The sequence below is a fragment of the Sapajus apella genome, unplaced genomic scaffold (assembly GCF_009761245.1).
Source record: "Sapajus apella isolate SASKATOON/1434 unplaced genomic scaffold, GSC_monkey_1.0 scaffold61, whole genome shotgun sequence".
NCBI lineage: Eukaryota > Metazoa > Chordata > Mammalia > Primates > Cebidae > Sapajus > Sapajus apella.
The window spans coordinates 2580733-2601570 of NW_022437001.1; the positions used below are offsets into that span (position 1 = coordinate 2580733).

The 20838-nt window shown below is 33.7% G+C and overlaps 1 protein-coding gene across 5 annotated transcripts in view; it reads left to right on the forward strand.

The window, feature by feature from the left end:
- The window catches only part of LRBA (LPS responsive beige-like anchor protein), a 726864-nt gene that overhangs the window by 508892 nt on the left and 197134 nt on the right, over positions 1-20838 (forward strand). For all 5 annotated transcript variants that reach the window (XM_032246531.1, XM_032246532.1, XM_032246533.1 and 2 more), the window contains 3 exons: positions 1343-1445; positions 16988-17103; positions 20626-20738. In XM_032246531.1, the coding sequence (XP_032102422.1) occupies positions 1343-1445; positions 16988-17103; positions 20626-20738 (332 nt within the window). The remainder of the gene's footprint in view (positions 1-1342; positions 1446-16987; positions 17104-20625; positions 20739-20838) is intronic.

Below are 20838 nucleotides of genomic sequence, written 5' to 3' on the forward strand. Positions count from 1 at the left end.
TTTCCTTTGTGAAATTACCTGTCTTTAGGGAATACAAATTTCTTTAGGAAAAGATTTTTCTCTTTCCTTTTTGATCTCCTCCTGGCACATACCTCGTCTTCTAATGTAAACATTATTCTTCTGGGCAAATAATCAAGAGAATGTTTCACACTTTAGTTCATTCCACATCCTTGCTGTCCCAAAGGGGCTTTAGTCTTACAATACTTATTACTTGCTCATCCTCATTCATTTTCTTCTTTGAAATTTCTTATGCATACTTGTTTTTATATGTGTTTTCTGTAGCCTTTGCCTCATGGCCTTGACCATCTGCTATAACCTACGATGGTTTTATCTTCTACTTATTTTTTCCCCCTGAATTCAGTGTAATAGTGAATATGTAAAGGCGGCTTATTTAAAGGCCACACACACACACACACACACACACACACACAGATAAAAATATATTTTTTTCTATATATATAGATCATATATATATTCTACATATAGAATACATATTAGAATATATTAGAATATATATATTCTGACTGACCCAATGAATATCTTCTAAACTCTCTCTCATAATTGTATGATTTTACTTTCATGTTCTTTAGATGGGTAAAAATTTATAGATTACTCTGATAAATTAACATTTATATGCTAAATATGTTTACATATTGACATGTACTTCTTGGTATTCTCTTGTATGTGTAATTATTGAAATAGGATGAGAAAACATTTAAATTTGATTTCTAGCCACAGAGGAAAACTTTTCCTTCAGGTCACACATTGTTTTGTATTATATGAACATGTGCTCATCTGAACATATGAAGAATAAACATATACACATTATAAAAAGCTGTTTTAAAACTTAATGATTGGGAAAAAAAGTAACTGATTATTTTATAGGTATATTGGTAGTTTTTTGGTGTTGTTTAACTATATAAACTTAAATGTTTTAATGTTTGTTTCTAGAAATTGTTGTAACTACCTTTGGCTTGCCAAAATTCAATTTTGTAAATTTAAAGTTGCAGCTTCATGTCACATTATCTCAGCTGTTGTTATCATTATTATTATCATGTTTCATAATCTCAGCTTCATGTCACATCAATGCAACATCAATTGTTATAACTCCTAATAGTATTTAGGAAGGAACTGTCTATGGTAAAGGAGTTTTTAAGTGAAACGAATATTACCACTAGCATATTAATACTAAATCCTGATATATACTATAATAAAAGGAATGTAGTAAAAATTATATTTAATAGATACCTGAATTAAAAGTAAATATTTTATTGGACCAGTGAGTCAGTTTTCCAGAAAGGAAACTATACTGTGTTCTAATTTTTTAAATTATTTGTTGTAGTTGCTGTAATGTTCAACTTCCCAGACCCTGCAGTAGTAAAGAAAGTGGTTAACTGTCTACCTCGTGTTGGCATTGGAACGAGTTTTGGATTGCCTCAAACCAGGTACTATTTTATATGAGAAATATGGGGAAAGCAATCTGTCTTAATAGTCATATTAATTAATTAGTATTAATATCTTATTAACATTAATTTATATTAATGTTCTCACTCATTTTGAAATTTATAACTTTATTTTATGTTTCATAGTAAATAATGATTATTAGTGTATTAAATTTTCTTTTGACTAAACTGCATTATAATATACTGTTTTCCCTAGCATATGCCATAGTGTCTAGCAGACTATATACTTAGCAAATAATCATTAAATAAAAGATTGCCTAACCTTACCCCAAGGAAGATGTATTTTGTAAGATTTACTTTTTATCTCTTTGGTGGAAAGTTTAAATACTAACCTTTTAAAAAAGATATGTATATGTATATATGTAGATATAGTTGCTATTCTTTTCAAGTATACATATATAAAATATATATATCATAATGGTATACGTGTGTGTATTTTAAATATATACACACATGTTATATATATCATAGCGGTACACACATGCATGTATCAACAGAAATGCTACATGATCCAGCAATCCCACTAGTGGGTATCTATCTAACTGAAATGAAAACAGAATGTCAAAGAGATATCTGCACTCCTGTTTTCATTGCAGCATTACTCCCAATAGCCAAGATACAGAAATCAACCTAAGTGTATATCAGCAGATGAATAAAGAAAATCTGGTCACACACACACACACACACACACACACACACACACACACACACACACAGAGGAATGCTACTGAGTCTTTAAAAAGAAGGAAATCTTGTTATTTACAACAACATGGATGAACCAGAGGGCATTCTGTTAAGTAAAATAAGCAAGACACAGAAAGACAAATACTGTATGATCAAATATGTGAAATCTAAGAAAGTTGGACTCAGAAGTAGACAGTAGAATGGTGGCCACCAAGGGTGAGAGGTTAAGGGTGGGATGACTGGGAAGATGTTGGTCAAAGGATATAAAATTTTAGTTAGATTGGAAGAATAAGTTAAGAGATCTATCTTACAGCATAGTGACTATAGTTAATAACAGTGGATTGTTTTCTTAAAAGCTTCGGAGAGTAGATTACAAAAAATGATAAATTTGTGGAGTAATGCATATATTAAGTTGCTCAAATTAGCCATTTCATGATGTGTAAAAGATAAAAAACACCATAATCTTTGTTGGTTGCTAGTGGTCTGAAATATGAATATAGCAAAATTGCATAATTCTCCTCATTGGTGAAAATTTGCTTTATTTCCACTTTTACATTATTATAAAAAATGTGCTAAAATTATTTGTGTATTTTTTTATTTCAAGTTTTATCACCAATGTTTTATTTATAAAATAATATAATAAAAAATATTATGCTACCTTCAAGTACTATTTGCCTAAACAATGCTATTTAAAGGAGGAAAAAATCAAATTGCATAAAAAAGCAATACTCATTTATATGCTGCCCTGAAGAAATCCACTCTTTTTTTTTTTTCTTTTTCACTTGGTAATTTGTTCCAACTTTTTTGAGTTATAATTGACAAATATATATTACAATATATTTAAGGTCTACCACATGATGAGTTGATACATATGTACATTGTTAAATGATTACTACATTCAAGTTAATTAACATGTCTATCACCTCACAGTTACCTTTGTTTGTGTGGTGAGAACATTTAAGATCTACTCTCTTAGCAATTTAAATATGCAATTTAATATTATGAACTATAATTTTCATATTAAACATTAGATTCCAAGAACTTATTCATCTTATAATGAAAACCTTGTATACTTTGACCACATCTCCCCATTTCCCCCACTCCTCTACCTCTGACAACCAAGAAACTCACTTAAATATAAATACATTGGCCGGGTGTGGTGGCTCACGCCTGTAATCCCAGCACTTTGGGAGGCCACAGTGCATGGATCACGAGGTCAGGAGTTCAAGACCAACCTGACGAACATGGTGAAACCCTGTCTCTACTAAAAATACAAAAATTATCTAGACATGGTGGCATGTGCCTGTAATCCCAGTTACTCAGGAGGCTAAGGGAGGAGAATTGCTTGAACCTGGGAGGTGGAGGTTGCAATGAGCCAAGATTGCACCACTGTACTCCACCAGGGCAAGAGAGTAAGACTCTGTCCCTAAATAATTAACTAAATAAATATAAATACATGTATAGGTTAAAGGCAAATGGAGAGGAAAAAGTATACCATGAAAACGCTACCTTAATAAAAACAGCCAGCAAGCCATATCATTACTGTATTAGTTTCTAGGGCTGTCATAATAAAGTACCAGAAATTGGGTAGCTTAAACAACAGAAATGTTTTGGAGGCTAGAAGTCTGATGAAAATCAAATTTTCATCAGTGTTTGTTCCTTCTGAGAGCTATGAGGGAAGGAGGATCTGTTCTAGGCCTCTCTTACTGGTTTTAAGATGCCTGTCTTCTCTCTATGTCTCTTTATATTGTTTTCCCTCTATGTATGTCTCTGTACCAGGTTTCTCCCTTTTAAAAAGACACCAGTCATATTGGACTTGGGCCCACACTAATGACTTTATTTTAACTTGATTACCTCTTAAAATATTTTCTCTCAGAATTGTTACATTCTGAGGTACTGGAAGTTAGGTCTTCAACATATGACGTTTAAAGAGTTATAATTCAACCCATAACAATTACCAAACAAAGCATTATATTAGCAAAGGAAAAAGAGACATACCATAATGATAAAAGCCAATTCATGAAAATGATCTTCCAATTTACATACATCTAAAAGTAGAGCTTCAAAATTCATAAGACAAAAATGGATAGAAGTGGAATAAAATATAGACCTCCTCTCCCTGTTATGTCAGTAGAGAACGGGTAGACAAAAAAATCAGTAAGCATACTGAAGACTGGAACATTATTAACCACCTTGATCTGTATCACATGTATAAAACATTTTAGCCAACTACACAAAATACATTCATTTTAAATACACATAGAACATTCATCACATTGACCATATTCAGCCCTAAAAAAAAGTCTTAAAATGTTAAGAAAGATTGAGATCTTGGATCTCTGGTTAATTACAGACCAGAAATTAGTTATAGAGAGATTTTTGGAAAGTCTCTGAGTATTTGGAAATTAACACACTTCTGCATAAAACATGGGCCAAAGATGAAATTACAAGGGACATTAGAAATTTTATACTAATTGAAAATAATAGCACAACCTATAGAAATGTTTAACATGAAGGTGATGATGTGCCAAGTGTAGAGTTATAGCATTAAGTGATTTTGTTTAAGAAAGGAGGTGGGAAGGGGGAAGGGGGTACGGTCATTGCCTAAAATCAATGATCTGAGCTTCATTCTGAAGAACGTAGGAAAAAAGAGGAGCATATGTAGCCAGAGTAAGCTGAAGAAAGAAAAAATTAATAAAAGTAAACGATAGAGAAAAAATCAATGCAATGAAAAGCTGTATCTTGATAAGATTAATAAATATATTAATAGTAAACATATAGCAAAGACTTATGCAGAAAGGGAAGACACAAATTAACAGTATCAAGAATAAAGGACGGTGTATCACTACAGATACTGCAGATATTAAAAGAAAAATAAAGAAATATTATAAACAAATTTATGCTACTAAATTAGACAACATAGATGAAATAGATTCCTTGAAAGACATAAACTGTCAAATCGCACTAATGAAGAAATGGTTAACCTTAATAGCGCTACAAAGGAAACTGAATTGTAGTAAAAGACCTTACCTCAGAGCAAACTTGTAGTTCAGATGACTTCTATCAAATGTTTAATGAAGAAATAATACCATTTCTACACAAACACTTGCAAAAAATAGAAAAGGAGGTTAAATTGCTAAAAACATTATATGAGACCAGCATTACTTGGAATACCAAATGCATACAAAGGCATTTCAAAAAATGGGAACTGCAGATTATCCTGATTGGAAAGGAAGAAATTAAATAGTTTTTTTTTTAGCATACATACTTGACTGTTTATGTAGAGACTCCCAGAGAATCTATGAGGAAAAATAAAAAACAATAACTGTTAGAACTAATAAATGAGTTTAGCTGTTCATAGCATACTGGGTCAGTAAATAAAACTCAAAAACCCTGCATATTAGCAATGAACAATCAGAAATTGAAATTAAAACCAGTGTTTAAATACTACTAAAAATAAATACATATAGATAAATTTGAAAATGTATTTATAAGACCTCACTGAAAACTGTATAACTGTTTTGGAGAATTAAAACTTAAAAATGGAGAGTTGTACTATACCATGCTCATGGATTGGAAGACTCAACATTATTAAGATGTCAGTTTTCTCCAGAATTGATCTGAAGTTCAAAGCAGTCCTATCCAAAATCCTAGCATGCTTTTTTTTTTTCCTTTTTTAAAGAAATTGGCAAGCTGGCCATGCGTGGTGACTCTCACCTAAAATCTCAGCACTTTGGAAAGCTCAGGTGGGAGAATCACTTAAGCCTAGGAGTTCAAGACCAGCCTGGGCAACATAGGGAGACTCTATATTTTTTTAATTAAAGAACAAAAGAGAAATTGACAACCTGATTCTAAAATTTAAGTGAAACTGTAAATATCCTGGATAATTAAAACAACTTTGAGAAAAAAAACAAGACTTAATATAAAATTGCATTCATTAGGATAGCTTGTTATTTGTTTAAGGATAGACTCATATAAACCAATGGAATATGAGAGAGTCCAGAAAGAGACTGAAACATATATGATCAATTTGATTTTTGAAAAGATGTCAAGATATGTCCAGGGAGAAAAATGATCTTTTTAAGAAATGATGATGAAAAATTGGTTATCCATATCCAGAAAGAAAGAAAGAAAAAGAATGTCACCCCTTACTTTACATATAAATTAACTTAAAATGTAACAGAAAAAAATGTGTAGACAAACATAAGTGCTAAAAGTAGAACCTCTTCAAAGAAGACATAGGGGAAAAATCTTTGTGACCTTGAATTAGGTAAATATTTCTTAAAATCTTTAATGGATTTCATCAAAATAAAAAGCATTTATTGTGAAATGCCACCCATTAAGAAAATGAAAATATATACCACCGACTGGGTTCAAATATTTGTTCAACTTATGTGTGATAAAGGACTTACATCCAGGTTATGTAGGAAACACTAACACTATATAACAAGATAACCTGGCTATAAAAAGTAGAAGTTTTTAACAGCTATTTCAACAAAGAATAAATATAGATGCCGAATAAACACATGAAAACATGCCACACATCATTAGTTATCTGAGAAATACCAATTAAAACTACAGTGTGACCCCGTGGCATACCTATTTGAATAACTTTTTTAAAGTCTGACAATACCAAGAGCAGTATACAAGGTAACTGGAACCTCACATGTTGTTGATGGGAAAGTAAAGTGGTATGATCTCTTTGTAAACAATTTGGCAGTTTCCTATAAAATTAACCATGCACTTTTCCATACATCCTGGGAGTCTCACTCTAGGGCTTCTACCCTAGAGGAATGAAAATATATAGGTTCATGCAATGACCGTTTCATGAATATTTATGGCAACCATGTTCATAATCACAAAACTTGGAAATAATCAAGATGGTTGTCAACTGGTAAATGGATAAACTGTGATAAATCCATACAGTGGAACATATATAGTACTTAGTAATAAAAAGGAATGAAGTACTAATATATGCAACAACATGGATGAATTTGAAAATAGTATATTAGGTGAACAAAGCCAACACAAAAGGCTACATGCAGTATGATTCCATTGATAGGTCATTTTTGAAAAAGCAAAAGCAGAAAACAGAGCAGTGATTACTATGAGTTATGGGAAAAGAGGAGGAATTCCATACAAGGGAGAAGAGGAACTTTGGGAATCATGGAAATATTCCATGTCATAATTGATGTTGTTACACAACTCTCTCTGTTTTGAAAACTCATTACATTGTACACCTAAAAATAATGAATTTTACTCTATGTAAATTATTCAACAAATCTGATTTTCAAAAGCAACAACAAAGAATGTGTAATGTTAATGAGGATGTATAGGTTAGGAACTTAATATATATCCTACTAATTCCACTCCTAAGCATTTATCAAGAGTAATAAAAACATACATATTCACATTTACTTTTAGGGAAATATTAATAGCAGTTCTATTCCAGTCCCAAACGGTAAACATTTCTGATGTCCATAAACTGTGAGTGGCCAAACAGATTGTAGTATCTCTATACAATGGAATAAATGGAATATCACTCAGAAATGAAAAGGAAATGACTACTGGTACATACAACAACATGGATGAATTTCAAAAATGTTGCGCTAAATGAAATAAATTAGACATTATGGACTCCATATATCATGGCCATCAGCTGTGGTTTTATTTATATGAAATTACTGAAAAAGCAAAAACTATACAATGACAGAAAGCAGATTATTGATTACCAGGGGCCAGGAGTTGGGGCAAAGGAATTAGCTGCAGAGAGTTATGAGGGACCTTTTGCAGTGTATCTTGATTATGGTAGTTACAGAAATATACATATGTTCAAAATCACATCAAATTGTTCACTTAAGTTTAACAAATATAGTATTAAATTATATCTCTTCCTCAAGAAACTGCATATAGCGCTCCCATGTGATCCAGAGTTCCCACTACTGGGCGTTTATCCAATGGAAAGGAAATCAGTACATTGAAGAGACATCTGCACCCCCATGTTTATTGCAGCGCTGTTCACCATAGCCAAGATATGGAATCAGTGGTGTCCAACAGCAGATAAATGGATAAGGAAAACGTGGCATATATACACAATGGAATACTATTCAGCCATAAAAAAAAGAGTGAAATCCTGTCATTGGTGGCAGCATGGCTAGAACTGGAAGACATTATATTAAGTGAAATAAGCCAGGCACGTGTTCTCACTCATATGTGGAAGCTACCAAAAGGTTAATCTCCAATGAGTAAAAAGTAGAACAGTGGATACCAGAGGTTCAGAAAGGTGGTGGGGAGAGAGACAGAGGGAGAGATTTTGTAAAGCATACAAAATTAGAGCTGGACTGAGGAATATTTTCTAATGTTCTATAACACTGTAGGATGACTAGAGTTAGCAGTCATACATAGTTTCAAATAGCTAGTAGGAGGAATTTGGCTGTTGCAAACATAAATAAATGATAAATGTTTTAGATAATGGATGTCCTAATTACCTGATCTGATCACTATATCTTATGTATATTACATCACTGTGTACATAAATTGTACAATTATTACATCTATATAAAAGATTTTAAACAAAAATATTAATTATATTCCAATCAAGATTATTGAAAGGTAAGCTTTCTAAGTATGTTTAGAAATACCTAAGCCAGAAGTGCTTATTACATCTGTACATGTGATGCTTTTAAAAAAAAGTTTATTACAATCATTTTCATATATAATATAGTATTATTTAATATATACATGATAAATCTGATTAAAACTTTTAATCATTTTGGTAAAAAATGATTGGATTTTGCTCTATTACCTCATATAATTTTTTATTTAATATAAATATTAAATCTGTAGATTAAGGACTTTGTAACTGTGTTTAATTAAAACCTGTATCTGTAATCTCTGGTAAATCAGAGTTCAAATATTAGTTTTGTATTTGAACATATGTTAATAACTAGTATTTATTTACTTAATAACTAGTATTTATATTGTTGAAAGTAACCTAATAAGTATCTGAGAGAAATGTTAAAACAGCAGAATATCTCTCATGGTATAGAGTATTGGGACTATGTTCTTCCTGTGTGCTGGGACTACATTGAAATAGCATAATTACTAATTATTTCCTTTTGTAGTAGGTATTGATTCATCATCAATACAATTTAGTTAACTAATTTAAGAACTGGAAAGAGCGAACACTGGGATTTTTCTATTGATTGAAACATATTAGCAGTGGAAACCTACAGTTTACTCTTAGCATACCTAATTTGGTATTGATTTGAGCTATTTTCGATCAGTGTTTATTTTAAAATTTTAAGATAGTACCTATTACAAATACAATCAAGATAGAATGCACAAACAGTAGCCAGGATGTTAGTAGTAGCTACAGCCAGCCTGTGGATGGACGATTGTCAAAGGAATCTCTTACATGCTCCTTAGCAGTAGGCCTCAGTTCCTCACTGAGTCAGTTTTTCCATCTGGTACTGGAGTGTCTACATGACATGGGAGCTGGCTTCCTACAGAGCAAGTGATCGGAGAGAGAATGAAGCAGAAGCCTCAATGTTTTTTATTACTTACCCTCGATAGTCATATACCATCATTTCTGCTACATTGTATTCATTACAAGTGGGTCACTAAATACAGCCCAGGCTCCAAGGGAGGGGAATTAAGTTCCACCTCTTGAGGATATATTTCAAAACCACCACAGGTCACAACTTTTATGTAAATGGGGCAAATAAAGTGTTCCTTCTGGATTATAAACAATATTGCTTTACAATACCGGTAATACTTTTGATTAGATAAATTTTCTTGTTTAAAGATTTTTTAAAAATATAATTTATAAGTTTCAGAGATTTGGTGGGTGATAACAAAGGGAGATGTTCAATGTGTTTAGTCAGTACTCAAGTCTCAGCTTAAGTTGCTCAGTTGCATTTACTGAGATTAGAAATACTGGTTGAGCAGTACTTGTATAAACATCCTTCCATCCTCACAGCTGGGGTTGTGGGGAGGAGGTGGATGGACAGAGAATGAGTTTAATTTTAGGTCCTTGAAATTGGAACCCCTGAGAGACGTCCAGATTGAAATGTTGAATAGGAAGTTAGATATAAGGAGGTATGTGGAGACCTCAAAAGAAAGGTCTAATAATTGAGAGTCACCACTATTTAGATGAAATTTGAAGCCATGAGAGGGAATGAGTTCATCTGGGGAGAGATTGTCGAATGCCAAGAGGAACTAGGGCTGCCTCTGGAAAAGCTCAACATTTAAAGATTTGGTAAGGGAGATAGGACATCTCTTCCCTTCCAACAACAACACTAAGAGCAAAAACAGGAGTGTCTCAAAGATAGGAAATCCAGGAAAATATGATGCCAAGTGTATTAGTCTGTTCTTTCTATAAAGAAATACCTGAAACTGGGTAATTTATAAAGAAAGGGGTTTAATTGGCTCACATTTCCTCAGGCTATAAGGAAGCATGGCTGGAGAGGCCTCAGGAAACTTATAATCATGGGAGAAGGTGAAGGGGAAGCAGACATGTCTTACATGGCAGGAACACGAGGAAGAAGTGGGGAGGGGGGGTGCCACAGACTTTTCGACAATCAGATCTCGTGAAAACTCACTCACCGTCATAAGATCAGCAAGGAGAAAATTTGTCCCATGGTATAATCGCCTCCCACCAGGCCCCACCTCCAACACTGGGGATTACAATTTAATATGGTTTGGCTCTGTGTCCCCTCCCAAATCTCATCTTAAATTATAATCCCTATGTGTTGAGGGAGGGACCTGATGGGAGGTGATTGGGTCATGAAGGGCAGTTCCCCCATGCTGCTCTCATGATAATGAGTGAGTTCTCACGAGATATGATGGTTTAATTTTTTTGTCAGTTCCCCCACCCCCACTGCTGCCTTGTGAAGAAGGTGCTTCCTTCTCCTTTGCCTTCCATCCACGACTGTAGTTTCCTGAGGCCTCCCCAGCCATCTGGAACTGTGAGTCAATTAAACCTCTTTAATTTATAAATTACCCAGTCTTTCTTAGGCAGTTCTTTATAGCATTGTGAGAGTGGACTAATACACAATTTGAAATGATATTTGGATGAGAACATAAATCAAACCATATCACCAAGGGATGATAGTTTTTAAACATGAAAATATCTGATGAGAAATCAGTAAGACATAGACTGAAAACTGTCCATCACATTTAGCAACAGCAGCTTTTGACCTCCAGAGGATTGAATGTTGTGAATTTGCCCACACAATATCAAGAAGCTTTACTTGGCAAGCAGGCCCCTGAATTTTGTTGGCATTTATGAGCTACTCTATTTGGTTTAGTTGTGATAACACTACAAGTCAGGTCCATTAAGACCAAGTGTTCTGACTTGTCAACCAATACTACATGAGAGGGTAGAGACTCTTGGGCTAAATCCTGACTCACCACTGGTGGCAATCAGCAAGAGAGTTGCCCTATTAGCAGTTTTCTACCTGTGGCTCTTCTTGATCTGGAGCATTCTTTCTGACGCTTAGGAGCACTTACAGTGCAAGCATATACACCCAGATACCAGTTTTAAGCCATAACAAAAATATATTGAGTTAGCCCAAAGGCTCCACCCACAATAGTTTTCATTTTAGTTTTTCTGTTTCACTGTGAGTTTTGCCCAACCCTATCACTTGTTTTCAGACATTTTCTTTTTTCTGCAGGAGTACTAATCAAGGATTTTAACACATGCATATCAGGGGTTGTAACAGCTACCAGGAGATATGTTATTTTGCAGTTAGAAGCTTAGATAAGTACAGAGAAGGGAGTTAGCTTAGGCTGTGTGGCTAGAGTGGTGGTGGTGGTGGTGGTGGTGGTGGTCGTGGTTGTGGTTGTGGAGGGACCTCATTTTTTTGATTCCGTGCTCCATGGTCTGCACCACTTCATCCTCTATATACCTCCTAGAACCTAGAGAGTGAGTGCCTGGGCTTGGGAGCACCTTTCTTTTTGCCCTCACACATTCTGTCATGTCTCTGCCATGCAGCTATTAGTGCTTTTGGTTACTTCTGTGACCAGCAACTCTTCTTCCCATGGGACTGAGAAGCATACTAATTTGGATGCCTATATCCTGCAGAGGTATAACATATTAAAATTTATGAGATGCAGCTTAAGTAGTATTAGGTGAAAATTTACAGCTTTAAACACCCATATCTAAAATAAATTCCTCAGATCAATAACCTATGCTTCTACTTTTAGACAATAAAAGAGAGGAAACTAAATGCAAAGCAAGTAGAAAAAAATGAGTAATGAAGAGTATAACAAAAATCAATGAAACATAAAACAAAACACTAAAAAATATCAATGAAACAAAAGTTGATTCTTTGCAAAGATTAGTAAAATTGACAGGGTTTAACCTAAGCATGAAAAAGAGATGACACAAATTACTTAAATTAGAAGTGAAAGTAGAGACATGACTATTGAGCATATAGAATCTTTTTTTCCTCCTTTTCATTTTTCTTTTCTCATAGAGACAGGATCTTGCCCTTTTGCCCTGGCTGGAGTGCAGTGGCACAGCTATAGCCCACTGCAGTCTCAAACTGCTGGGCTCAAGCCGTTCTCCCACCTCAGCCTCCTGAGTAGCTGGGACTACAGGCACATGCCACCATGCCTGGCCTGTGTGTGTGTGTGTGTGTGTGTGTGTGCGCGCGTGCGTGTGCGTGTGCGTGTGTGTGTGTGTGTGTGCGCGCGCGCGCACGCGCGCACGCATGTGTGTATTTTGGTAGAGATAGGGTCTTCCTCTGTTGTTCAGACTGGTCTGAACTTGGGCGCAGGTGATCCTCCTGCCTTAGCCCACCCTTTAAAGTGCTAAGATTACAGGTGTGAACCACCAACCCCAGTCAGAACATACAGAAATTAAAAGGAATAGAAAGGAATACCATGAACAACTTCATGCCAACAAATTAGATACTTAAATGATCTGGACAAATTCTTAGAAAAACAGAATTGCCAAAACTGGCTCAAGAAGAAATTGAAAATCTGAATAGATCTATAACACATAAAGAAAATGAAATATTAATTTAAAAATCTTTCCATAAAGAAAAGCCTAGACCCATATATCTTTATTATCTAGTGCAATCAAATATTTATATTAGAAATTATATAACTCACAAACTCATCCAGAAGATAGGAGCGGAGAAAACACTTGCAACTCATTCTATAAAGTCAGTGACCCCAATACCATTGCCAGGCAAAGACGTCACAAGAAAACTAACAAGAGAAATGCTATAGGCCAATTTCCCTCCTCAACACTGACACAATTTTTTTTAACAAAATTTAGCACACCAAATTCAGCAGTATATCAAAAGGATGTATAAAATGTTCACGTGGGTTTTATCACTGGAATGCTGGTTAATTTAATTCTGAAAATCAGTTTGTGCACCAGCATTTATAGAGTAAAGGAGAAAAACCTTACTATCATTTCAGAAAAAAAGCATTTGACAAAATCCAACACACATTCATGATTAAAAACTCTCAACTAACTTTCAACTAAAGAAATTTCCACAAACTGACAAAAATCATCTACCAAAAAATGTCCAAAACATATATCATACTTAACATTGAAAGACTGAATACTTTTCCCCCAAGTTTAGGAAGGTAAAAATGTCCTCCATTCTTAACACTTCTTTTCAATGTTACATTGGAGATGTTAGCTTGTGCAACAAGGAAGGAAGAAAGGAAGGGAGAATTAAATGTATCTGTACTGAAAATGAAGAACAAAATAGCCCTCCTTGCAGATCACAGAAATGTAAGATTGTACAATGAAAAGTATAAAAACATTTTTTAAGAGGAATTAAAAATGGATCTTAATGATTGGAGACATTTCATGTTCATGGATCAAAAGATTCAATATAGTTAATAAGGTAGTTCTCCCTAGATTTATAAATTCAATATATCCCTATTAAATTCATAAGAGACTTTTTTTGGAGAAATTGGGAAGTTGAAATTCAATGGATCTAGAATAGCCAAAACAATTTTGAAACATAAGAACAAGATTGGAAGACGCACCTTACTTGATTTGACAAGTAAATCTGAATAGATTTATAGAAAATAGAAAATCTGAATAGATCTATAACACATAAAGAAACTTACTGTAGAGCCACAGTTATCAAGATCTGAGGGGATTCACCCTTCCTCCTTTTTGTTGTACCCAGTCCTCAATTGTGGTAATTGTACAAAGATAAGCATATAAATTAAAGGAAGAGAATTGACAATACAGAAATAAATCCTTGGATGTCTGGTCAACTGTTTTGCAGCAAAGGCGTCAACACAATTCAATGGGAAAAGGAAGACTTCAAACAATTGGTAGAGAAAATTGGATGTTCACATACAAGAAATTTTGGATGCTTACCACAGACCAGTCAAAAAAAAAAAAAAAACAAAACAAACAAACAAAAAAAAAACCCTCAAGATATATTATAGACCTATATGTGAGAAGTAAAACTATAAAATATCTGAAAGAAGACATAGGAGAAAAACTTTCTGATGTTGGGAAGGGCAAGCACTTCTCAGATGTGACACTAAAAGCATAATCCATAAAAGAAAAGATAGAGAAATTGGACTTTACCAGAATTTAAAACTTTTGTGTTTCAAAATTGACTACTAAGTAAATGAAGGGACTAGCCACAGACTGATAAAACATTTATGTACGTATGTGTGTGTGTGTGTGTGTATATATATATATATATATATATATATATATATGTCTGGTAAAGCAGTTTTTATTAGTCTGTACTCTCCAGAGAAACAAAACCAATAGGATATGTATAGATATATAAGTGGGGATTTATTATAGCAATTGGCTCATATGACCATGGAGGCTGAAAATCTCGTGATATGCCTGGTATAATTCAATCCTAATGTGAAGGCCAAGGGAACCCATGACTGAGCCCAAGGCCTGAGGAGAGAGGGATAGGTGAAGAATTCAAAGACAGAGAACCAACAGCTCCTGCTAGCCAAGGAGAGGAGAATGTAGATTTCCCAGTTTGAGGAGAAGATGGAATTCACCCTTCCTCCTTTTCATTGTATTCCGTCCTCAATTGACTGGGCGATGCTCACCACACTGTAGAGAGCATTCTGCATTCCTAATCCTACTGGTTCAAGTACTAATCTCTCTGGTGACACCATCACAGATATACCCAGAAATCCTGTTTTACCAGCTCTCTAAGGCCACTTAATCCAGTCAGGTTGACGCGTAAAATTAACTGTCACAGACTTGTATCCAGAATGTATATAGAATTCTAACAACTCAGTGATAAAATGGAAACAACTCAATTAATAAATGAGTAAAGATTTGATTAGTCATTTCACCAAAGAAGATATGCAGATGACCAGTAAGCACATGAAAAGATCCTCAACAACAAACATTAAAATTATTATTTTACACTAACTAGAATGGTCAGAATAAAGATACACACAAGAGCAAGTATTGACAAGGCTGTGGAGATTCATTTATACATTGCTGATTGGAACATATAATGGTATAACCACCTTGGAAAACAATTTGGCAGTTTCTCAAAAAATTAAAGATAAAATCAATATACAACCTAGCAATTCCACTGCTAGAAATCTACCCAAAAGAAATGAAAACATATTTTCATATAAAGATATATACACGAATGTTCATGGTAGCATTATTTATAATAGCAAAAACTGTTAATTTAAATGTCCATCAACTAGATAAACAAAATGTGCTATATTTTATACACAGTGGGATACTAGTCAGCAATAAAAAGGAAGGAACATTGGATACATGCTACTATATTGATAAACCTCAAAGACATTATGCTTAGTGAAATAAACCTGACCCAAAAGACTACATAATGTAATGATTCCATTGATCTGAAGTGTCTAAAAAAGGTGGGCTTTCTAGAGACACAGAGTAGATTGCTAGTTCCCTGTAGGTGGGGCTGGGAATGAAGATTATCTGTAAATAGGCCCAAGGCAAATTTTTGTGGTGATGAAAATGTTCTACACTTGATTTTAGCCAAAAGGCTGAGAAGCAATGATGAAAATGTTCTAAAGTGAATTGTGATAATTGCACAACTCAAAACTTTTTAAAATTACCGAATTATGCAAATTGGATTAATTTTATGGCATGTAAATTATACTTCAGAGAACCTTTTACAAAATAATTACCTTGTTGTTTGTGGTAGAAAGAACTGTGACAGCATATTTCTCTGAGATTCTAGGCTTTGAATGTAATAATTAATTCTGTTATATATTTCCTGTGGCTCTTTGTATTGATCAGTTCTATTCACTGATGTTTACATTTCATTAGGAGGCCACAGGAAAATTTGTCTTCTGTTGAGCTATATTAAAAAATGTCTCTTTATTTAACCCATGAACAGACACCTAAAGAGTTTAGAATCTCCCTTCTCTTTATTACAGTGTATGCAAATATAATATTTAAATTTATAACGTAAAAGTGTGTTCTAAGATAACTATTACAATTAATAAAGACATGTCGATAGAATTTTATATGCACTTCCCAGCTACTATAATTTCTTCTTTTTATATCAGTGAAGCAGTGAATTATTAATTATACTGTTATTAATCAACTTTTATCAAACCTGTACATTATAATGGCACTGTAATGACAGCTTATCTGAATGAATAGAACATGTATAATAGATGTGACTAGTCTAAATCATTTGTTCAACCATGAATTGTAGATTGGAACCTCTCTAGTATTTATTAATCTAATGTGAATAGAACTTTTCAGAATTATAGATTTTATTATGAATGAATAAGCACAGATAATTCATGATTTATTACTGTGATATAATTAATCCTAAGATGGAGTCCACATTGAATTCTTTTTCTTGCAGACGTATTTCATTAGCTAGTCCACGACAACTTTTTAAAGCTTCTAATATGACCCAGCGATGGCAACACAGAGAGATTTCTAATTTTGAGTACTTGATGTTTCTCAACACGATAGCAGGTAACCTAACTCTATACATTAATTTGTTTCAAACAATAAATTATTAATTTCAATAAATATTTACATGATTCTAGAGCATGGGGATATAGATTCAGTAAAAGAAATCCAGAGTACTGTGCTGATTAAAAGCACACGGAGAAAGGGAAACTATATTTACCCAGTTGTTGGAAGTAAAGAGAAAATAAGGTTTCAGTGGTTGTATAAGGATGGATACTATTTGACTAGCAGAGGAGATGGTTGGCATGTTAGAAGTCATTCTTTGTAAGATGGAAAGCATAAGCAAACATACAAAGAAGGGAAAATATAAAGTATACCTAGAGATCAATGACTAGTATAGTTTGTATATCTATGTATATACTGTATGTTTGTGTGTGCATGAAGTATACATTCATAAAGATATAATGTGAAAAAACAAAAATATTAGTGTAAAGACATATCGTGTAAGATTTTCTTGTCAGTTTGAGGAGTTGGCAGTCAATTCATCGGGAAACTGTTGAAACTTTTTGAGCACCTAAGTGACATTCAAGCTGTATCAAAAATTAACTTGCAGGCAGTGTGTGTAAGGTAAATTTGGTTGGATAGAGACTAGACAGAAAGTAGAGTTAGGAAGTAAGTGTGTGTGTGTGTGTGTGTGTGTGTGTGCGCGCGTGCGTGTGTGGTAAGTAGAGAGAGAGAGAGCAAGTAATGAGGGCTTGCATTAGGTATTGGTGGGAATTAAAAAGAAGGAACAAGTTCTGTAAGAATTGACAAGGCACCAACCATTTGATACGCAGCTGACTTAATATAGGCAGTAAATGGGAAGAAGTACCTGAAAAGACTTCCAGGCTTCTGGCCTATGTTATTGGGAAAATGGTGGTGCAATTAACAGAAAAATAAGTCAGAAAATTTGATCTGGGGAAAGATGACAATTTTACTGCGTCAGCAAGACTTTCAAATTAAGGTATCAGAGTTTTTGGAAGAATGGGGCAAGAGGATATTCAGAACTTAGAGCTAGAACATTGGATTTCAGCTGCATAGAAAGGAAATCATGGAGAGAGATGAGATCAGCAAGGAAGATAATGCAGAAAGCAGTGAGATAAGACAGGGAAATGCTCTTGTGCGTGAGAAGAAGAGAGAAGTAGAGTTAGTAAAGGACAAATAGGAATGAGTAATCCTAGAATTTGTAGACATAGTAGGAGAACTGAGGTAAGTCAGATGTCTAGAGAAGCAAGGTAAAAGGGAGGGAGGCATTTTCACCTGTGTCAAATGTTACAGTGTGGAGAGGGAGACTTCAGAATGAGGACAGAACATGTTTTTAGTTTGGTATTTAGGGGCTTCCTAATTACTTCATAGAGGTTCATTTTTAAGGCAAGCAGAAATGGTTGATTATAAGGGCTGAATGGTTTGAAATGAAACTGGAACTGTAGATGTAATTAAAGTTCTTTTAAATGTGTTATTAAAGAGAGGATGTTTTGGGGTAGAGAGGAGAAATAATGAAAGAGGGGGAGACTGGAAGAGTAACAATTGAAGTTATGAGGGAGACAGGTTTGAGAACTCAGGTGAAAGAATTACTCTTAGCAAAGAAAAGACCCTATTAGAGAAGTGGAAAGGAGTGAGGGAGTGTTGTGAAGAATTGGAATTGAGGGGCTCACACTGAAAGTTCTAAATTTTATTAGAAGTACATCTCACAGTCGGCTAAGGAAAAGGAATGAAGAAAATGTCCAAAGTTATGATGAATCTAGTAGAAATTGTAGAACTAGTGACCAAAAGAATTTTTAAGTAGTAGTGAGAGACAGGAAATTTATATAACAAGTTTAATGGACATGTTTTGCATGTAGTAAGTCAATTAACCCATACTGAATGTGCAGTTATGATTATAGAGCAACATTTATGAAATGATTTCTTCTCAAATAGCTTTTATTATGTCTGCAGTATCTTTTAAGTATATTCCCTGTATATTTTTTGTAAATATAGAATCAATCATTTGCTTTGAATTTTTTAAATGTGCATTAGAGGGTGGAATTAAGTTTCATGTTATTTAAGATTTCTTTTACATTATTATCTGTGCTGCGTATAGGTTTTCATGATACCATGATGGATTTCCCAAATGGCCTCCAGTTGATATTCACTAACTGTGTAGTTTAACTTAATTAAAAGTATTATCACACTGAGCAGGTATATATTTTTCATTTTTTAGGTACAATAAACATTTATGATTATTTAAGTAGATGGGACAAGATGATTTTACTGTTTATAAACGTTTAAATCAGAAGGAAGTGAGAAAGCAAAGGGCAATCATAAAAGTTTTTTCTGCTGCTGTGTTGGTTATTTTTTTATGGAGAAATTAAAACTATTGATAGAAATATGTAGTGACATTAGTGACCTATGAATTAAAATTGTCCTTGTTATAATGTTTTATGAGACTGTCCCAGGTCAGTCAAAAAAAAACTCTGTTACCCTAATAGGCCTCAAGCTCAAGATGAATAGAGTAAAATAAAAAGTTAAAAACATCCAAACATAAAAACGGCTTAGATACCAAGTGTATGTGTAGAGAACTACTTTAATATTCAGCTATATATTGATATGACATCAGCATATATTTGAGAAAGAAAAAGGAATGGAAATGATAGAATATATAATAAGAAAGGAATTCAAACAATATTAATACACTTGTCTGACTTTTATTTTAGCCATAAAAGTCTGTTCATGTATCTGACTAAAAATATGTATACACTAGTAAATAGGAACTGGGATTCAAACACCAGAAACAAAGATTTCATCCCCTATGCTACCTTCCTAAAATGGTAACATCCAAAAACCTGCTGTACATATGTAGAAGGACTGCCTCCTCTTTTGCTATAATTTTTATTTTTAATAAATTTAAATATGTCATTGAATATCATTAGAAAGAAGTATAGAAGAGCATGTAGCTGCATTTGGGCATATAAGGAAGCAACATTGATAATACTGCATGTTTTCAGAGGATTATAGGATTTGAAAACTGCCACAGAAATTTCAGTTATTTAGTGCAATGCTCTCATTATACAGATGACTGGTGAATGTCCACCAGGGCTAAGTCATTTAAACTTGGTTGGTTAGTTGGTTGGTTGGTTGATCAGTGGCAGAGAAAGGATTCTTGTTTTGAAAAACTGCGAGAATTACAAATTGCTTTTTAAAGTCTTAAAAAAGAATATTTTATTTTGAGCAGGCTTCAAGTAATAAAAAATTGTCGAATGTGGTTTAAAAGAACACAGACTTTAGGACCAGAGGATCTAGATTTGAATATGGATTGACCAGTATTAGTTGTCTGATTTGGGGCAAGTTACTTAACCTTTTGTGACTCAGCTTTTTCATCTGTAAAATGGAAATGATACTAAGTTCATAGGATTGTTGTGAGGATTAAATGAGGTAAGGTATGGATACTAAGAACAATGTCTGAAAATCAAAAATTGTTAATCTTATTTTTAGTAAACTATATTACTGAATCTGTTTATTATTTCATTTTTTAAATTATAAATTAAGAGTAACTTTTTTCCTTACCAGGACGGAGTTATAATGACTTAAATCAGTATCCAGTGTTTCCTTGGGTCATCACTAATTATGAATCAGAAGAACTGGATCTTACCTTGCCCACCAACTTCAGAGATTTGTCCAAGGTAATGTCTCAGTAATCATCTGAAATATAATTGTCTTGCATATAAAAATGAATTGGATTGTCTTTAGTTATTTTACATAACTTAAAAAATTTCAAATATA